Consider the following 18,208-nt stretch of genomic DNA (forward strand, 5'->3'; position numbering starts at 1 on the left):
TCTTCACTAAATCCCTTTTCATGAATATGATCCAGACCATTGAAGCGCTCTTGGACCTGTTGCTCAAACTTTCTACAATGAGTCCAAACTTCCTAAAGACATATCGTAGATGCATCCAGGCGCGGATGTAAGACTTGTTTCCAAGCAACAGCGGACCCTGGGAGCTCGCTGACAGATGGTTGGTGAAGTTATTTTGAGACTGAGTGGAGGGGGTGGCATTGTGGGGAGGGGGGACTTGGGAGGCTAGCTAAGGTCCTTGGGCTGACCAGAGGGTGGATGCAGGGAGGGAGGGGGGGTGTTTGCACTTAGCAGAAGGGACTTGGCAACCTAGCAACGGAAATTAAGCAGAAATGTCCTTGCAATGTCACTTTGGGTGCTACAGGTGGTCTGCGGGGATGAGTGGGCACGCTCAGTCGGCTTTGCTCAAATGGCCGCCAAGTCATTAGAAAAGTAATGTCAGAGACGGGGTGGGGGGGGGTCAACGTGCTTTTTTTTTTTTTTTTTTATATCATTTGTCACCACCCCACCATCTTGTCCACATTTCATCAATGTCACCTCATTTTGACCCACCTCCTTCACTCCTGGTTAAAGCTTTGCGATTGGCTGCAAGCGAGACGCTTAAAGGCCTCGGCAGAAATATATAACGTACAGGGCGAGACCCCATAGCCCACCCCCGCTCTCATCATACCCTCCCTCCACTTGTCTTGTTCAGTCTTAATTGGCTGCCATATGACCCAGTCGAGTTCTTTCATTCAGTTCCTGAAAGGCCATTCGTCTGTGGGCGAGACGTCCAACAAAAGGATGCCGATATATCCGGGCCCATTGATACACACATCTATACACACACACACACTGATCGAATGCAAGCACAACTATTATTGTTTGACTTATTTCTCTATTTCTGGCACCCCCGTCTTTTTTCTAGGCAGTGGTAACTTAGCAACCCTCCGGAAAGCATGAGAGGGTTGCTGATGAGGGGTGGGCGGCATGAATGATTCAATATATGGACGGATAAGAAGCACCGACATGTTTTTGGACGGAATTTTTAAATGCCAACCAGAAGATGCATTGGGTCAGTTTTGTTTCTAAAATTAAAGCTAATGAGTGTTAGGCAAACTTGATGTATTTGTTGGTTTTGCAAGACGCTGGAGACTGCTTGTGATTTAGGGCTATACAAATAAACTTGACTTGACTTGACTTGCTCTCTTAATTGACAGATTCCTATACTGCCTCATTAAAGATGTCGCTTGTGTTATTCGGTCTCGCCACTAGAGGTAGCTGTTCTACAACTTCCAAGTACTGAGCAGATAAAACAACATTCAACATTTATCTATTTATACATTCATTTATGCATTCTTTTATTTATTTATTTATTTATTTATTTATTTATTTATTTTGTGGCTGAACTAAAAACCAGTAGGGAAACTCAGGTTTTATTTTTTAAATCAAGGTGAACATAATCACAAATAGAGAGAGCACTGCGCGCAAACATCATCATTAAGATTGTCTCATTACATCCGCTTAATCCCGCACACTACAAATGGTCCGGAAAAAACATCCCAACTGTTTTGTCCTTATATGGTATTGTTTACTCAACGCAGCCCCTCTATGGTATTTACTACCGTGTGACTGATTCACTGGCCTCTTGTGTCAATGGTTTGTTATGAATATGAACTAGATTGACTTTAAGGTTTGACATGCTAATAAGGTGAGTGACTCCAAAAGAGGGTGTAGACCTTTGAGTGATGAGGAAGCAAGGTCGGTGGAAGCGGATGTGCTGTGGAAGGAGAATTTTAGTGTGTGTGCAGTAGTTCAGGAAGAATGAGGAAAAGTTGTCCCAGTGAGTGAAGCGGACTTACCATGAGGACGCTGCTGCCTGTTTTGTGCCTTTTTCTTACGTCCATTTCTTCACTTTATGGTGAGTCTTTGTAACTTTCCTCTGTTTACAAATGTAATGTGACTTTCATTTAACTCAGAGATGTATTCCAGACTAAGGCTGTAACTATTTAAAATCAATTATTTGATTGGATGATTAAGTCATTGGATGGACAGTAACACAAATTTGCCCGTGAAGGGAAATGACAGTTAAGTTTTGTCATTTTGATCACTGGGGTTTTTTTTTTTTTGTTACAGAAGTTTTTCCCTCTATACTCTATGACTTTTGCAAAAATAAAAAATACAAAATTGCAAAACAAATGCATGAAGTTGTAGTGCGTAAGGATGCATTAATCATCCTTCAATGGGCATGTTTGCTCAGCACTCTCCTGAAAGGAACTTGTGCTTGACGAGCGCTATCTTGCTCCCCACGCGCTCTTAGGCGCTGAATCATCGAGGAAATACAAATGCCAATCCGTGGCGGGAAATGGTGTCACTTTTTTGTGATTATCCCGACAGGGTCCAACGTGTGCACGTCCCGAGGAGTCACCACATGTCAGCAGTGTTTGACAGTTGACCCCAGCTGTGCGTGGTGCCCTCAAGAGGTCAAATAATTTTTATATTATTTTTTTTATTTAATAATTTAATTATTTTATTTTTTTATATTATTATTTTATATGATTTGATTTATTATCAGTTATTATTTGTTTAATTATTTCACCACAAACATAACTTTTTCTATTCCCAAATATTTTGTGTTGCAGAGCTTTGGGATGGGAGGGTCTGGCGTTTTCCGCTGCGACCTGAAGCAGAACCTGTTGGACGGCGGCTGCTCCGAGGCGTCTCTAGAGTCGCCCCCCAGCACCTTGACGATACTCCAGGATAAGCCACTAAGCGACAAAGCCTCAGGCGCGGCGGAAACCGTAACCCAGATCCAGCCTCAGAAAATCTACATGGTGCTCAGGCCAGGTGTACCAAATACCAGTCTAGAGACTTGATCTACGGTTCCTTCTTTTCTCTAACCTCATTTCTTTACAGGTGATTCCAAGAAGTTCACTGTCAGCGTGAAACAAGTGGAGGACTACCCAGTAGACCTCTACTACCTGATGGATCTTTCTTTCTCAATGATGGACGATTTGGCTCGCCTGCGTACTCTTGGCAACAAGCTGGCCCAGACGATGGGCAAGACCACCAGTAACCTGCGCATGGGTTTCGGAGCCTTTGTAGATAAGACCGTGTCGCCTTACATGTACCTGGCTCCTCCCGAGGCTATCGACAACCCTTGTTATGGGTAAGTGACACCAAACGATCCGAGAAGAAGAGGCTTTTACTATAATAGTCCCCTCAACTAAATCTTGAAGGATTCACACGGAGTGTCAAGCGCAGTTTGGCTTCAAGCACGTGCTGTCCCTCACGGAAAAGGTGGCTCGTTTCACCGAGGAAGTGGAGAAGCAGCAGGTGTCACGAAACATCGACTCCCCAGAGGGCGGATTTGATGCCATTATGCAGGCGGTAGTGTGCAAGGTAGGATTCGCATGGCTTTCGATGATTTCTATCGTTCCTTGCCTTACCTCTTTTCAACGTATTCAAGGAAAAAATCGGTTGGCGTCCAGATGCCTCCCATCTTCTGGTGTTCACCACGGATGCTAAAACCCATATCGCCTTGGACGGACGTTTTGCCGGCATCGTGCAGCCTAACGACGGACAGTGTCATCTAGATAGTGATCACGTTTACAACAAATCCACCGTATTGGTAAAGAACACCGCCATTTTTAAAATTCTAGATTGTTATCAAGGCACGGGAGGGGCTTGAACCCACGATCTTCGGTTTACGAGACCGACGCCTTACCACTTGGCCACCGCGCCTGCATACATGAATCCCCACTGTGTCACCCAGTTTCTTTCATCAAGTTTATGAGTTTTTTTTTTTTTTTCCCAGGACTATCCATCCTTGGGGCTTCTGACCGAGAAAATGTCAGAAAACAACATCAACTTGATTTTCGCCGTGACAGACTATGTGGTGCCGCTCTACAAGGTAGAAGCTCCATTTAACTTTGTGAACACAGGAACTAGGTCACGTCATCCATGCTCTCTTTTTTTTCCCCAGGAATACAGTAAGTTAATTCCAGGCACCACCGTGGGAAAGTTGTCCGGTGACTCTGGGAATGTTATTGAGCTCATTGAGGCGGCGTACGCGGTAAGGACTTCCTCCCCCTCCATAATAATCTAGATTGTGATTAATGATCATTTGGTTGTAGAAAATTCGTTCAAAAGTGGAGCTGGAGATTCTGGACGTTCCCGAAGAGTTGAATTTGTCTTTCAATGCCACTTGCCTCAACGATGAAGTCATCCTCGGTCTCAAATCTTGCTCTGGCCTGAAGATCGGCGACACGGTGGGTTGAAATGTTGATCTGATTGATTTGTTTTGCTTTCTCCGAAAACCAACCCTTCGTCTTCAGGTGTCTTTCAGCGTGGAGGCTCAATTGCGAAGCTGCCCGAAGGAGAAGAGCCAAACGTTCACCATTAAACCTTTAGGATTTAAAGACTCTCTACAGGTCACAGTAGATTTTGCCTGCACGTGCGACTGCGAGGCCGACGCTGAAGTGGACAGCCCGATTTGCAGCGACGGCAACGGCACTTACGAATGCGGCGTGTGCCAGTGCCACACCGGGCGGCTGGGTCCTCACTGCGAATGCTCGCTGGAGGACTACAGCCCCTCCGATGACGCCAAATGCATCCCCAAGCCCGACACCCCCGCCTGCAACGGCCGCGGCGACTGCCTGTGCGGACAGTGCTCGTGTCACGAGAGCGAATTCGGCCAAGTGTGGGGCAAACACTGCGAGTGCGATGACTTCAACTGCCTGCGCTTCAAGGGGGCGCTATGCTCGGGTGAGTGCAGATGAGGTATTTGTAGAATGTGTAGAGAAACTAGGCTCAGCGGGAACTCACCTGGTTGTCCAGATTATTCACTCCAGGTACATACAACTTTTCATAACAGCAATTATTATCATGGTCCTGGCAGAATCATAGAAACGTTTGTTTTGTTTGTTAGATGTGAAGCAAACCGAGACCTTTTCCTTCCCTGCAGTGTTTTTTTTTTGTTGGTTTTTTTAGGCTGTATGTGTTGCAAGCAAGAACCAGCAAGCCTAGCCTCAGGGCCCATAAATGTGAAAGGCAGCATGTGAAAGTTGAAGAAAACTTGCATTCCTCTACAGGAAAAGAGTACAAGCCCTCCTGTTACTCTCTCCACCCACATTGTGGTTTTTTTTTAATGTCACTTTGTCTTCTTTTGTCACCGGCTTGCTTGTTTTACAAGCCACATGTGGAATGATGTCAAGCTAAAAACGCCCGCTTAGCGTTTATCTTCACTCCTGCCAGAGGGAAAGGCGTTGTGTCATTAGTCATTAACCAGTTTGGGAATGAGTGACCCGAGGTCGTTCTGTGATGTGTTCGGATCCAGATGGGCCGCTCTCACTGCTGCAGAGTCATTCATTCCCAAATCCTGAGTCAATTTCTTGTACTCTGTAAGAGGGGAGAAAACAGTTTGATTTTGCATCATTTTGAAGCTTCATATTTGGTGATTTTTTTGAATCCAAACGATTATGATGACACTTTCTTTGCAGTTAATGACTAAACACTCCCTCCAAAAGTCCAACAGTCTACTTGCCTGAACATGTTTCACAGTTTCAAAGTACACACATTACGCTAACAAAGGACCGCTGCCAACAAAACCCCAAAACTTAAAGCCCCCATCTGCTAATGTTATCAGGTTAAACAAGAATGTCCTTACAATAGACCTCGAATGATGTGTTGAAACATTTAAACACAATGGCGAGCCTACAGTATTAGCATTAAATAATTCAACAGTCTTTCGACACACCCGCAAGTGTGTGCGACACGTACACCCGCAGACACGCACAGAGATAGGGAATCTGGGATGAACACATTAAATCATGTGTAATCCTAACCCTTGACCCTAAATAAAGATAGAACAGACTAAATTTGTTTGTTTGTTTCTCGCAGGCCACGGCAAGTGCAGCTGCGGCTTTTGCCAGTGCGACGCCGGCTGGGTGGGCGACAACTGCAACTGCACCACACGCATCGACACGTGCATGTCCAGTATCGGCTTGTTGTGCAGCGGTCGCGGAAGCTGCCAGTGTGGCGTGTGCCAGTGCACGCAGCCGGGGGCCTACGGCGCCACTTGCGAAAAGTGCCCCACCTGCCCTGACTCGTGCACCATCAAAAAGTAATATATGAAGACTTAGTGATATTTTAACCACGGGCTAACCTTTGCCCCAACTGACTACGATAGTTGTATTTTGGATTGAAAAAAAACCCCACTGCTTTTCATTGGACGCCGATTATATTGTACAAATGACATTTCTCTTGCTGTTTTATGATTTGATATTTTTATATTTATGTTTTTCATGTGGGAAAAAGAATTTTTGATAGGAGTCAAATAGAAGCCATTTTGTTGTTCTTGTTATAAGTAAGACTGATTACAGACTGTTTCCCTTTATTTTTCTCAACCGTGGTTATTATTATTTTTTGAATAATAATATTATTTTAATTGAATTTGCTTATTTTATATTAACATAAAAATGTCTTACAGGGAGTGCGTGGAATGTCAGCATTTCCAGAGAGGCCAATACACTGATGACAACAGCTGCAGTCGCATCTGCAGAGACGAAATTCGAGTTGTAACCCAACTCGGTGAGCAAGCCCGCCATCTTGAATTTTCTTTTTTTGTTTTAGTTTTAATGAAGGCCTCTCTGACAAGGTCAACCTCAACCCTTTTTGTCATGCAGAGTTCCTCTCCAAGAATGCCGTGAACTGCTCGTATAAGGACGAGAATGACTGCGTGGAGCACTTCCAGTATTATGAAGACGATAGTGGCAAATCCATCTTATTTGTAATAAAAGAACCAGGTAACGCTTTATGGTGCGCCTCTGTATAATTAATACGGTTTAAGATGACATATTTTGAAAAACAGACTTTTTAACACAATATGTCTTCTTTAAAGACTGGGACAGAACACGTTTTGTCCTAGCAGAACTCACACACGCACATATACTTTGTCGTAGAATGTCCTCAGGGTCCCGACACCCTGGTGGTACTGTCGGCCGTGGCAGGGGCCATCCTGCTCCTGGGCCTGGTGGCCCTGCTCATCTGGAAGCTACTGATCACCATCCACGACCGGAGGGAGTACGACAGATTTGAGAAGGAGCGAGCCAAAGCCAGGTGGAACACGGTGAGGATTTAAATCATTTGTTTCAGGGGAAAATTGTCGCCATCTAGAGGGATCTGTTTGTTATTACAGGAGTTCACATACACCATAGAAACGACTGTTAATTTTTCTACAAAGAAAAGAAAGTTCCAAAGATAATCGGGATTGCAAATAGGAAGGGGTTCACTATGCCTTCTTGTTTCCTAGGCCAACAATCCACTGTACAAAGGAGCGACGTCCACCTTCACCAATGTGGCGTACAGAGGCGCCTCCTCCAGTTGATTGCAGCTCTCAGGGTTCAACCCCACACGCCAAATGCTTGCACTCAAGAGAACTAGTAATGACACGCTGCCAGTCGCTGCAGCCTAGCCATATTTATTGTGGTCAACAAGGACTTGTAACTTGTACAGTTGAGAAAAATACTTACTTTTTCGCTAAATGCACATAAAATCTTGTCACGCCTGCTGTATGCATATAAAGTTTGCACTTTTTCTTTTTTACAGCGTCTTTTTTTTATACGTGGTCACATTTTCATTACTGCTGCATCTGCTCTGTTTGTTTATTAAAGTCCTCTGAAAACAGGTAAATGATTTTAATAAATACATTTACTGTAAGTTATTTGAAAATGACAACTGCAATAACTAATGCTCAAGGGTTTTTGCTTGCTGTAAATGCAGTATTATATGATGGCTTCAAGAAAAGGGGATGAATTACCAATAAGTGATGGATTTATCATGCAATTGCAAATAAATGCCTTTTAATGTGACATTTTGGCACACCGCAAAGAAGAGCGTTGTTTGTTATCAATTCTGCTTAATATGATATCAAAGTGCGTCACTGGGCCACAGTTTTAGCCACGCCCCAAAATAAGTCATTAAAACTGAAATAGTGTAAAACAGTTTACAATAATTTCAGTAATCAATAAACTTCTGTCTTTGCACATATTTTCATAAATGATTTTCTATTGTCTCTTAGTTTGTCTGTGTAATCCATTTGTGGGAAATGTCTCCCTCCAGTGGATGCATTGCGAACTTCTGTTTTAGGCGTTTAAGTAAGACAGGGAAAACTCTAGCAGTATCACTTCAGGGGTTGCAATAAATTCATATTGAAACAAGTGGCAATTAACCAAAAAAACATTGTGTGAGTATTTAACCAATATAATGTGTGTTACATTTCCGAAATAATTAAAGTTGTGACATTTCCGATACAACCTGAACGTCTCAAACATCCACATCCGGTGCGTCTCTTTTCAACATGGCGGCGCCCGGCACGGTGGATGATGGTGTCCACGAATCCACTCACATTCTGTCACAGTCGTCTGCCACCGAGGAGAAGCGACCTCAGTTCGGTACTCGTTTTCTTACTGACCCCCGACAGGTCTTCCAGCACAACGCTTGGTGGGTGAATTGGACCCTGAATGGGCTTAAATGGACGGCTTTTTGGCCGCTAAACGTTCGTGTTTTGAGAGTCAATGACAGCTATTAGCCTTGAAAGCTACTGTACCACCTTTGTTCATGAATGTTTAAGTCGTAATATACGATGGTAAATATGTCAACAGGGACAACGTGGAGTGGACCGAGGAGCAAGAAGCAGCTGCAAAGAGTAAAGTACAAGAGAATAGTCAGCCATTGCCTCAGGAGAAACAAGGTTTAACTTTGAATTTCAAGTATCGTGTTTACTTTACGTGTTGGCCACAACATTAGGTGCAGAATTTTGGATGATTGGCAAGTGTACCTAATGAAGTGACTTTAATGGTCTTGCATTGCGTATCCTTCCCCCAGAGGACTTTGACAATCGGGCCAACGAGTACTGGAATGACTTCTACACCATCCACGAGAACCGCTTCTTCAAAGACCGCCACTGGCTCTTCACCGAATTCCCTGAGTTGGCGCCGGCATGCCTCCACGACCAACGTCCCCGTCCCGATGGCTCGGAAAACCATCACAGTCTCCAGTCCAGTTTGGATCCAAGTGGAGATGTTGCCACCTTGAATCCGACTGACTTCTCGGGTTCTTTAGCCACGTATCGTATTCTCGAGGTGAGCTGTTTATAATATAACACATGCCACGTGTAGCGGGTGTACCTAATGATGTGACTGATTGTGGGAGGCTAATAAAAGTTAAGCTCTGTTTTGACAGGTCGGTTGCGGTGTTGGCAACACGGTTTTTCCCATCCTGAAGACCAACAAGTAAGACTAGTTGTGTTACTTCAACTTGCAAGTTTAATTCGTTCCCTAACCAAGCCTCAATTTACTAGTAATGTATTTAAAAAGATTTTTCTTTCTATTTTTTTGTTCTACAGCGACCCAGGACTTTTTGTTTACTGCTGCGATTTCTCCAGCACTGCCGTGGAGCTCGTCAAGGTGAGTGAGCGCGTTAATATTTGGTCATTGTCAAGACGATAACGGTGCTTTCTATCACCTTCAAGGCTAACCCGGAATACGACGCTGAACGCTGCTTCGCCTTCGTATGCGACTTGAGCGATGACGACGCTGTTTACCCCATGCCGGACGGAAGCCTTGACGTGGTGGTGCTCATCTTCGTGCTCTCGGCGTTGCACCCCGACAAGTATGGAGACCTTCTTAGTGCTTCGGAACAGAATTTATGACAAAGGGCCGTTTTGGAAGACATGCAGATGACCTACCCAATTAAAAATCAAACGTGGTCCTTGTGCATGACTTTTCTTAGGAAATCAACAAATACATGTTGATTCTTTTTTATTTTAGGATGAAGGCTTCTGTGAGTAGATTGGCACGGTTGCTTAAGCCTGGCGGGGTGATGATGCTGCGGGACTACGGACGCTACGATATGGCACAGCTGCGCTTTAAGAAAGGTGAGTCGGCCCGATGCTCCATTGCAGGAAACTGGGAAATGTGAAACTTCAGACATCCAACTAGGGAAAAGTGCAATGGAGCGTCACTCGAACAGATGTACCCTGACAGTTTCTCCAAAATTTGTGAGCATTTGGGATGTTATTTTGAGTCAAACTGTAGATCATATGCCCCAAACTATAAAACCATTTTTGTTAATAATCTGGAAAATGTTGCCACAAACATCGACTACAGAGAGAAAAAAAAGAAAAAACAGTGGGCACAATGTGAACGTGGGTCATATCATTTTATTTGGGTAAAGTAAAAGATAAACAAATAGTTCTGTGCTCTTTTGTTATAATAGATCATGTATGTTTTAAGACTATATTTTTTTTTTAGGAAGGTGTCTCTCAGATAATTTTTACGTCCGTGGTGATGGAACCAGGGTGTACTTCTTTACACAAGGTAACTTCTAGTTGCATTCTTCGTCCATTCAATTACTCTCCATGCAGTCTATAATCATACTTGTGTGGTTCTTGGTTCCAGACGAGCTGCACGACATATTCACCGAGGCCGGGCTGGAGAAGGTGCAGAACCTGGTGGATCGGAGACTCCAGGTGAACAGGGGCAAGCAGCTCACCATGTACAGGGTGTGGATCCAGTGCAAGTATCGGCGGAAACTCACGGAGGAAACCAGCTCCACTTGATACTGGGCCATTGTCACATTAGCTGCCATTATGTGTTGCTCTTTGTTATATAATTTTTTTAAAAGTGAGTCTATTCATCTGGATGCCGTTTTCTAAGCAATATTTTGGACTATCATGGCCTAATTTGAACCTTTTGTACATGCTAAATGAATAAACATGTCATTATTTTTGTCAAAGTTCTAATTGCATCTGAAAACATGCGTCGAGGTGGGGAAAAAGCAACTTTCACATCATTATCCGCACTGACTACTTTGATTGTATTGTGTGCAAATCTGCTATTGTCCGCACGAGATTTGCAGGAGCAACCGCTAACTACTTGACACAATCTCACGAGACATTATGAGATTTGGGTGATTATTGTTTACATTGCAAAAAAAAAAAAAAGCCATGAGAACCGAATCGATTCGGATTCGTTAGTAAAGCCAACTTTTCTGCAGGGCAAAATTGATTTCTTTACGAGGAAGGCAGGAAGACGTGCGGAGCCCAACTTTGTTTTGATCGCGCTGGACCAGAAAAGCATCCTCGCTTCAGGGGGAGGAAAAAAGTAGGGGTTAACTGACGGCAGCTTTAAAGACATCATTTATACCTGCTGGAGAGAGGTGGGGGGGAAATAACTCCAGGGTCGCCATTGTGTGGACGGGGAAACACGAAATCGCAACAGTTATGGTGCTCGGCGACGAGGACCTGAAGGGGATCCCCGCCTAACGAGTACTCAAAGGCGGGTCCGGGATACCCTCAGCTGCCGAGGCCTCCCAAGAGCAGGGGGGGGGGGGGGGGGGTCCTCCATTGGAAACCTCTGTCGGAATCCGACCGTCATCCTTTCCCCGATCTTACCGCGCGACCCTCGCTCATAAGCGTTACGCGAGACCCGAGGCTGTGGATGCGGCCTACCCCGGGTGGGACCGACCAGCACCGGGGGGAAACAACGGGGACGCCACCCGGGGATTAAGGCAGGCCCCGAGGAGCGAGGAAACGCTCGAGTGCAGTGAGTATCTCGCCCGACGCTGTCGAGTGAAAGAATGGAGGTGGGAGATGCTACATTGATTTGAGCGTCGTGGCAGCAACATCTTGACAACACTCTAAAGATGCTTCTTTTATGACAGACGAGCTAACGCTAGCCGGCTGCCTTCATCTCGTTTTACACGTCTGCGGTAATCATTTAGAAAAGACATATTTATATATCGGCAATTTATCACCTCTGTTAATCACGCCCGTGGGTATGTAACGCAGTGAAATCTCAAGTTTGAATGTCATTTCTAATTAGCGTTAGCGGTTGCTATGCTAGCACAGGGGAGGTTCGTTAGCTCGTTTGTGAAGCCAGCTAACTGTCTTGCTAATCATTCCAATCGTCAACATTACTCTTCAATAGTCACTTTTTGAATCAATTTATCTCCCTCCCCCTAAAGAATTAAAATTTCCCAAGAATTGACTTGTCTGCTTAATGTTGCTTTAATGTATGCAAGCCATAGGTGAGTTTATGTCACATAATGGTCAAATAGTACTGATCTATATCGTCGTGTCATTTTGAATATCAAAAATAATCATATGTACCTCCAATTCTGCACATTAGCCTACCAGCTGTCCTCCAGCTGTGTGACCTTTTGATAGGTAGCTCCATCTGCATGTAACTTGGGCCTCTAATTTAATGTCAGGCAGTTATCACATGATGATGCCATCTTTTTTTTTTTTGGGCTGTTCCAAAAGCAGTGATTCAACACATCAGGCCTCCATCGCCGATGCAAAGCCTGTATCTTTTACTGTTTGTACAGAAGACATGGAAATATTTTGGGATTAGTCAGATGAAGGATTATTTGGTTTCCACAGGCTGTGCTATGTAACTCATTGCAACCTATGTGTTGTGAAATAATGATCTGTCGCTCGCCCTTTTGATTGTACGGGACCCCGGCGACGGCGGCCGCTTCTTCATCTGTGCTCTCTTGTGTCCGCAGCCATGATGGAAGAACTGCACAGCCTGGACCCCCGGCGGCAGGAGCTGCTGGAGGCCCGCTTCACCGGGGTCGGCGTGGCTAAGGTCGGTGGAAGCCTCTTCTTGCTTCTTCTCTCAGTAGCGTTTCTTTGTGTGGAGCGTCTCGTATATGTGCATGTGTTTTTTTTGGGGGGGGGGGCTGGTGCGACATGACATCCCCCCCCTTGCTCATGATGTAGTGCCTGCATATACAAGTGGCGCTCCCTGCCAAGAAGTGCACAGACGGGATGGGAATGCAAAGGTGGGAGGGGGGGTTGAATGCTGAAGTAGTTCTTCACCAGGTGCGAGTGGGGCGACGCGGCGGAGTTGTCGTCCAATCTTTGTGGAAGGTGATCTTGGAACGGTTTTGGAAAAGCGACTCGGTGCCAGCAGCGGGCCCCGTGCCAACCATAGGCAGAGCTTGGAGCATGGAGCATGGCGCGGCTGCTGGCGCCGCAGAGAAAATGGCGGCCTGCTGCCACCCTGCTTAACTATAGGTGCTGTGTGTTTTGGGGAGGAGTCTACCAATGTCTTCCTTCCAAAAAGTCGGATGTCACAAGTAGATTTTATTCTTGATCTTGTTCGCTCATCGGGTCATGAGAGGTACATTTGAAGTTTTGCGGTATTGAAGAGAAACTTCAACTCTGAGTGCCTTTTTTTTTCTGATGAAACGCTCAGTAATTCCCTGCAAAGATGGCTGACAGTATATTTTTTTTTTTTGAAAAGGTGTGACAGTGGAGTACATCCTCGGCAGCCTGCCTAATGTTGCGGGAGCCATTTTAGGGAGGGTTCAGTGAGAGAGCGCTCGTGTGCTCTGAATGACAAAGTCGCTCTCTCCCCCCACATCGGGCAGCGCCTGCGGAATTCTGATGTGATTTGTTTGAGTGACAAGAGCAGAGGCATCACGCCGTCGCCTGTAGCAACAAGGCAGCGTCAGCTTTTTTTTACTTTCCGCTAGTTTGTGCTCACAGCATCCAATCCGCAATGTGTTCCATTCAAATGAACGCAAGCCAGAGTGATAAAATGGCTTCTCTTCCCAGGGCTCGGGCCAGAGTCAGAACGAGTCCTCCAACCAGAGTCTGTGCAGCGTCGGCTCGCTCAGCGACAAAGAGCTCGAGGTTGGCAAGTAGTTCCTTCTGTTCGCTTGTTATGCGCATACACGGCACACACTGAATACATGACTGTAATGGACTCGCTTTATCTGCCCCCCCCCCCCCCCCCCCACTCTACCAGACTCCAGAGAAAAAGGCAAATGACCAGAGGGTCCGGAAACGGAAAGCGGACCACTTTGATGGCAGCCAAGGTGAGCTGTTTAAAATACTGTATTAAACAAATGCTAAAAACAATAATTTGAGGTGCTGCACAGTCTTAAATTGTCATTTATAACTCTTTTTTTTTTTTTTCTTCCTCAGGCAAAGCAGGAACAAGGGGACATAAAATTAGCGACTATTTTGAGGTAAATGTCCAAAGCCTTTCCCTTGGGTTTTTCATCTTTTTCCTCGCTTAACTGTCTCCCTGTCTCTCGCCTTCTCTTTTCTTTCTGGCTGTCAAGTTTGCGGGAGGCAGCGGTCCCGGGGCCAGCCCTGCCAGGGGGATCCCGCCAGTGGTCCGCTCTTCTCCGCAGCACTCCCTCTCCAACCCACCGGTCGCGGTGAGCGTCTGTGCACTCTTTTTAACACTTCTCTTCCTCACCTATATCTTCTATCTTTCCACGCTTATTAACCAGGAGGACATTTTGTTTTAGGACAATTGCATGGTTAGAGATGGAGCTTCATGAGTCGCGAGTTGCATATCGTGTATGCAATCCTAATAATGTTTTTTTTTTTTCCCCTTTTTGATTTCCCCAGGTGCAGCAGGGAAGCCCGTCGTCAGTGGGCTCGGCCAACACCGAGCACTCGTCATGCTCTTTGAAACCCGTCGCCCTTTATCTGCTCCACAAAGCCACACAGGTACTCCTAAGAACCTCCCGATCCTCGACCTCCGATGACTTGATGCGCCTTCATTCACCAAAGCACCCACACTTTGCACTTCATTCTGTAGTCCGACCTCACCATCGAGAGGCTGATCGCGATGGAGAACAACAAGAACTCCGACCTGGAGAAGAAGGAGGGACGCATCGACGATTTGTTGCGGGTACGCGTCATCTCATCACACAGCTCTCGACGTTCCCATTTGAAAGCTCATCGTGCGCTTGCTCGTGCGCCGCAGGCTAACTGCGACCTGCGGAGACAAATCGACGAGCAGCAGAGGATGCTTGAGCGATACAAGGAGCGCTTAAATAAGTGCGTGACCATGTCCAAGAAGCTGCTGATCGAAAAGGTACGTCCGCGCTCGTCCGTGCCGTGACACGGGTGCGGCGACTCTGATCGCCGTTTGTCTCCCGCCGCAGTCCAAGCAGGAGAAGATGGCGTGCCGAGACAAAAGCATGCAGGACCGGCTTCGGCTGGGCCACTTCACCACCGTGCGACACGGAGCCTCATTCACCGAGCAGTGGACGGACGGCTACGCCTTCCAGAACCTCATCAAGTAAGCGGCACCTCGCCATTGCGACGCGCCGAGGCACAAATAGACCAACTGTCCCTTTTTCTTTCTGCCTCGCCTTGGCAGGCAACAAGAGCGCATCAACTCGCAGCGAGAAGACATCGAGAGGCAACGCAAGCTGCTGGCTAAGCGCAAGCCGCCCTCCATGGCCCAAACGCCGCCGCCCAACCTGGAACAGATCAAACGCAAGAGCAAAGCCAACGGCACAGAAAGCGAAGCGTACGCAAATACATTTTTGCACAACAGTTTTTGTTTTTTTATCTTCCCTCGTTTATTTTTCCCGACTGCTTTCCTTGTTGCAGTTTATCGCAGGCCGAGTACCACGAGCAAGAAGAAATCTTCAAATTACGATTGGGCCATCTAAAGAAGGTAAAGCTTCAATTGAGAGCAGAGCTGGCACTGGCGAGGACACTCTGATGCATGTTTGTCACCTTTTGCAGGAGGAGGCTGAGATCCAGGCAGAGCTGGAAAGGTTGGAGAGAGTCCGCAACCTGCACATTCGCGAGCTCAAAAGAATCCACAACGAGGATAACTCCCAGTAGGCTTCTTCGTTTTTTTTTTTCTCTTTCCCTCAGAATTGTTTGTTGCTAGGACACTCACCGTCTTCTCCTGCTTGCAGATTCAAAGATCACCCGACGCTAAACGACCGATACCTGCTTCTCCATTTACTCGGACGCGGGGGTTTCAGCGAAGTTTACAAGGTGAAAGAGAGCTTCGATATAAAATAAGAAACTGAGTTAATATTTTATGTTGGTTTCTTTGTCGGACTTCAAAAGTCTCATGAAATTTCTTCTTTCAGGCCTTCGATTTAACAGAGCAAAGGTACGTGGCCGTCAAAATCCACCAGCTCAACAAAAACTGGAGGGACGAGAAAAAGGAAAACTACCACAAGTGAGCGACAGGCAACCCGCCGCCCCATTCCACCGACGACTCGGCTTCTTTCGTAACGCACGTTGAATTTGTTTTCAGACACGCATGCAGAGAATACAGAATCCACAAAGAGCTGGACCACCCGCGAATAGTTAAACTCTACGACTACTTCTCGCTCGACACAGACTCGTAAGTTTTGCTTCCGACGATGCCGTCGTTCATTTCGAGGCGCTTTTCTCTTCACGTTGCTCGCCGGTAGGTTTTGCACAGTCCTGGAGTACTGCGAGGGCAACGACCTGGACTTCTACTTGAAACAGCACAAGCTGATGTCTGAGAAGGAGGGCCGCTCCATCATCATGCAGATTGTCAACGCCCTCAAGTACCTCAACGAGATCCGGCCGCCCATCATCCACTACGACCTTAAACCCGGTAGGGCGTTATTCGCTCAAGTCAAATGATTGTTTTTATGATGGAATGTTCAAATGTCAAATACTCCAGGTAACATCCTGCTCGTGAACGGCACGGCGTGCGGAGAGATCAAGATCACAGATTTCGGCCTATCCAAGATTATGGACGACGACAGCTACAACTCCGTGGACGGCATGGAGCTCACGTCGCAGGGAGCCGGCACGTACTGGTGAGATGAAACCTCAAGGACATGAACGTGGGCTTTTTGAAATTTTAAAATTTGATTCTCATGCCGTCTTCTCAGGTACCTGCCGCCCGAGTGTTTTGTAGTCGGAAAAGAGCCGCCCAAAATATCTAACAAGGTGGACGTGTGGTCTGTGGGAGTCATTTTTTATCAGTGCTTATATGGCCGTAAGGTAGGGGTCACAATTTGCAGCCATTTCAAAGGAGGCATTTGCCAAATAGTGAGTGCATCATTTTCCTTTGCTTCCCCCCTCCCCACCGAAGCCTTTCGGCCACAACCAGTCTCAGCAGGACATCCTGCAGGAGAACACCATCCTGAAGGCCACCGACGTGCAGTTCCCGCCCAAACCAGTCGTCACACCGGAAGCCAAGGTCAGGAATATTTATTTATAAATTTATTTTATTTATTTATAATATTTGTTTTCATCTTTGGCGTTCCCGCAGGCATTCATCAGACGCTGTTTAGTGTACCGGAAGGAGGACCGCATCGACGTGCACCAGCTGTCCAACGACCCCTTCCTCATGCCACACATCCGCAAGTCAGTGGCCTCCTCGGGCAACTCGGCCATGGCGGTGGCCTCCACGTCCAGCTCCTCCAACAGCAGCGCCTCCAACTGAGACCCCGCCCCCTCTCCTATCACACACCATCCTATCCATTGCATCCATCATGAGGACAAGACTTATCTTCACCTGTCCACTGCTAGTGGTTGCCGTCAAAGCCCAGGAGTGAAGGTGGGCTTTGGCATTTGGGGGGTTTCTGCTTAAAAAAAACAACAAGTATAGAAATGCTTCAGCTTGGCCATAAGGACCAGACTATTTTCTCCCCTCCATGGCTGGCAAATTCTCGCTTGAGCCCCTTCTGGTGGACTTTTTTTGCATTACAAGTCAGGGCCCCCCCCCACACCCCTCCACCCCACACGGCATAGAAGTCCAATTTTGTGTGCGTGTGTCTGTGCGTGCGCTTGGAGGAGGCCTTCATATGCGCCTCTCGCCACCATCTCCCCCTCGACCCTGTGACCAAAGCTTTTAACCAGATGGTGGCGCCATTCGTTCTCAGTTCTCTACAGAAATGCTTGACATAGAGTGGAAGCACTGAGAAAGTCCCCCCCCCACCTAACAGAAAAAACTCCCAAGACAAGAAAACCTACACCCCACCACTTCCATTTCTTTGACATTTTTCAGGAAGAGCGAATTCATTTTTATGAAGAAAAGTTTTTTTTTTTTTTTTTCCCTCAAGTTGCCTTTAATTAAAACTTTTATTGTTTTTATTGCCCGCCCGCCTTCTACCCCCCCCCCCCCCCCCCTCCCCTCACTTCCTACCACAAACACACATATTTATTTAGGGATGTTTGAATTCAATTTTCAGCCATTTTAAAAATGCAAGGGACTGATTGACATTCTAGTACTTTTTCGGGGGGAGAGTCTGGGCCTTAGCAGGACATTGCATAAACCATTAAAAAATATGTTTCAAACATCTGCTGTGACTATTAGTTAATCAAACAGAATAGTATTTCCTATTGTATAAAGACAGGATGGCTGTAAAAGGTGTATTTTAATATTGT

The 18,208-nt window shown here is 46.2% G+C and overlaps 3 protein-coding genes and 1 non-coding gene across 7 annotated transcripts; 3 read left to right on the forward strand and 1 right to left on the reverse strand.

Moving 5' to 3' along the window:
* The first annotated feature begins 1,657 nt into the window (after positions 1–1,657).
* LOC147044367 (integrin beta-3-like) lies at positions 1,658–7,890 on the forward strand. Its single transcript, XM_085934272.1, has 15 exons — positions 1,658–1,918; positions 2,395–2,480; positions 2,640–2,844; positions 2,914–3,166; positions 3,237–3,399; positions 3,467–3,628; positions 3,815–3,910; positions 3,983–4,072; positions 4,134–4,268; positions 4,335–4,764; positions 5,899–6,121; positions 6,488–6,588; positions 6,684–6,803; positions 6,960–7,126; positions 7,310–7,890. Exons 1-15 carry the CDS (start codon positions 1,861–1,863, stop codon positions 7,382–7,384), a joined length of 2,364 nt encoding a protein of 787 aa, XP_085790398.1. The 5' UTR covers positions 1,658–1,860; the 3' UTR covers positions 7,385–7,890.
* On the reverse strand, positions 3,670–3,741 carry trnat-cgu (transfer RNA threonine (anticodon CGU)). Its single transcript has one exon. It is a non-coding gene; the product is annotated as a tRNA-Thr (tRNA).
* A 428-nt stretch (positions 7,891–8,318) lies between the features above and the next one.
* Positions 8,319–10,794, forward strand: mettl2a (methyltransferase 2A, methylcytidine). Its single transcript, XM_085933279.1, has 9 exons — positions 8,319–8,499; positions 8,661–8,749; positions 8,884–9,140; positions 9,241–9,290; positions 9,404–9,464; positions 9,530–9,669; positions 9,828–9,934; positions 10,311–10,376; positions 10,458–10,794. The coding sequence occupies exons 1-9, from the start codon at positions 8,357–8,359 to the stop codon at positions 10,616–10,618; spliced, it is 1,074 nt and encodes a 357-aa protein (XP_085789405.1). The 5' UTR covers positions 8,319–8,356; the 3' UTR covers positions 10,619–10,794.
* A 165-nt stretch (positions 10,795–10,959) lies between these two features.
* tlk2 (tousled-like kinase 2) lies at positions 10,960–18,086 on the forward strand. 4 transcript variants are annotated; one of them, XM_085933277.1, is made up of 21 exons: positions 10,960–11,603; positions 12,568–12,650; positions 13,625–13,702; positions 13,818–13,887; positions 13,997–14,040; positions 14,137–14,235; positions 14,432–14,533; positions 14,625–14,717; positions 14,793–14,903; positions 14,974–15,110; positions 15,192–15,344; positions 15,428–15,494; positions 15,566–15,663; positions 15,745–15,826; positions 15,925–16,016; positions 16,095–16,184; positions 16,255–16,424; positions 16,494–16,632; positions 16,708–16,819; positions 16,911–17,018; positions 17,091–18,086. In XM_085933277.1, exons 2-21 carry the CDS (start codon positions 12,570–12,572, stop codon positions 17,262–17,264), a joined length of 2,100 nt encoding a protein of 699 aa, XP_085789403.1. In that variant the 5' UTR covers positions 10,960–11,603; positions 12,568–12,569; the 3' UTR covers positions 17,265–18,086. The 4 variants fall into 4 exon arrangements, with proteins under 4 accessions (XP_085789403.1, XP_085789401.1, XP_085789402.1 ...); XM_085933275.1 differs by lacking the exon at positions 10,960–11,603 and adding an exon at positions 11,619–11,769; XM_085933278.1 differs by lacking the exon at positions 10,960–11,603 and adding an exon at positions 11,761–11,835.
* The last annotated feature ends 122 nt before the right edge of the window (positions 18,087–18,208 follow it).

This window comes from Syngnathus leptorhynchus, chromosome 16 (assembly GCF_054491065.1).
Source record: "Syngnathus leptorhynchus isolate UIUO chromosome 16, UIUO_Slep, whole genome shotgun sequence".
NCBI lineage: Eukaryota > Metazoa > Chordata > Actinopteri > Syngnathiformes > Syngnathidae > Syngnathus > Syngnathus leptorhynchus.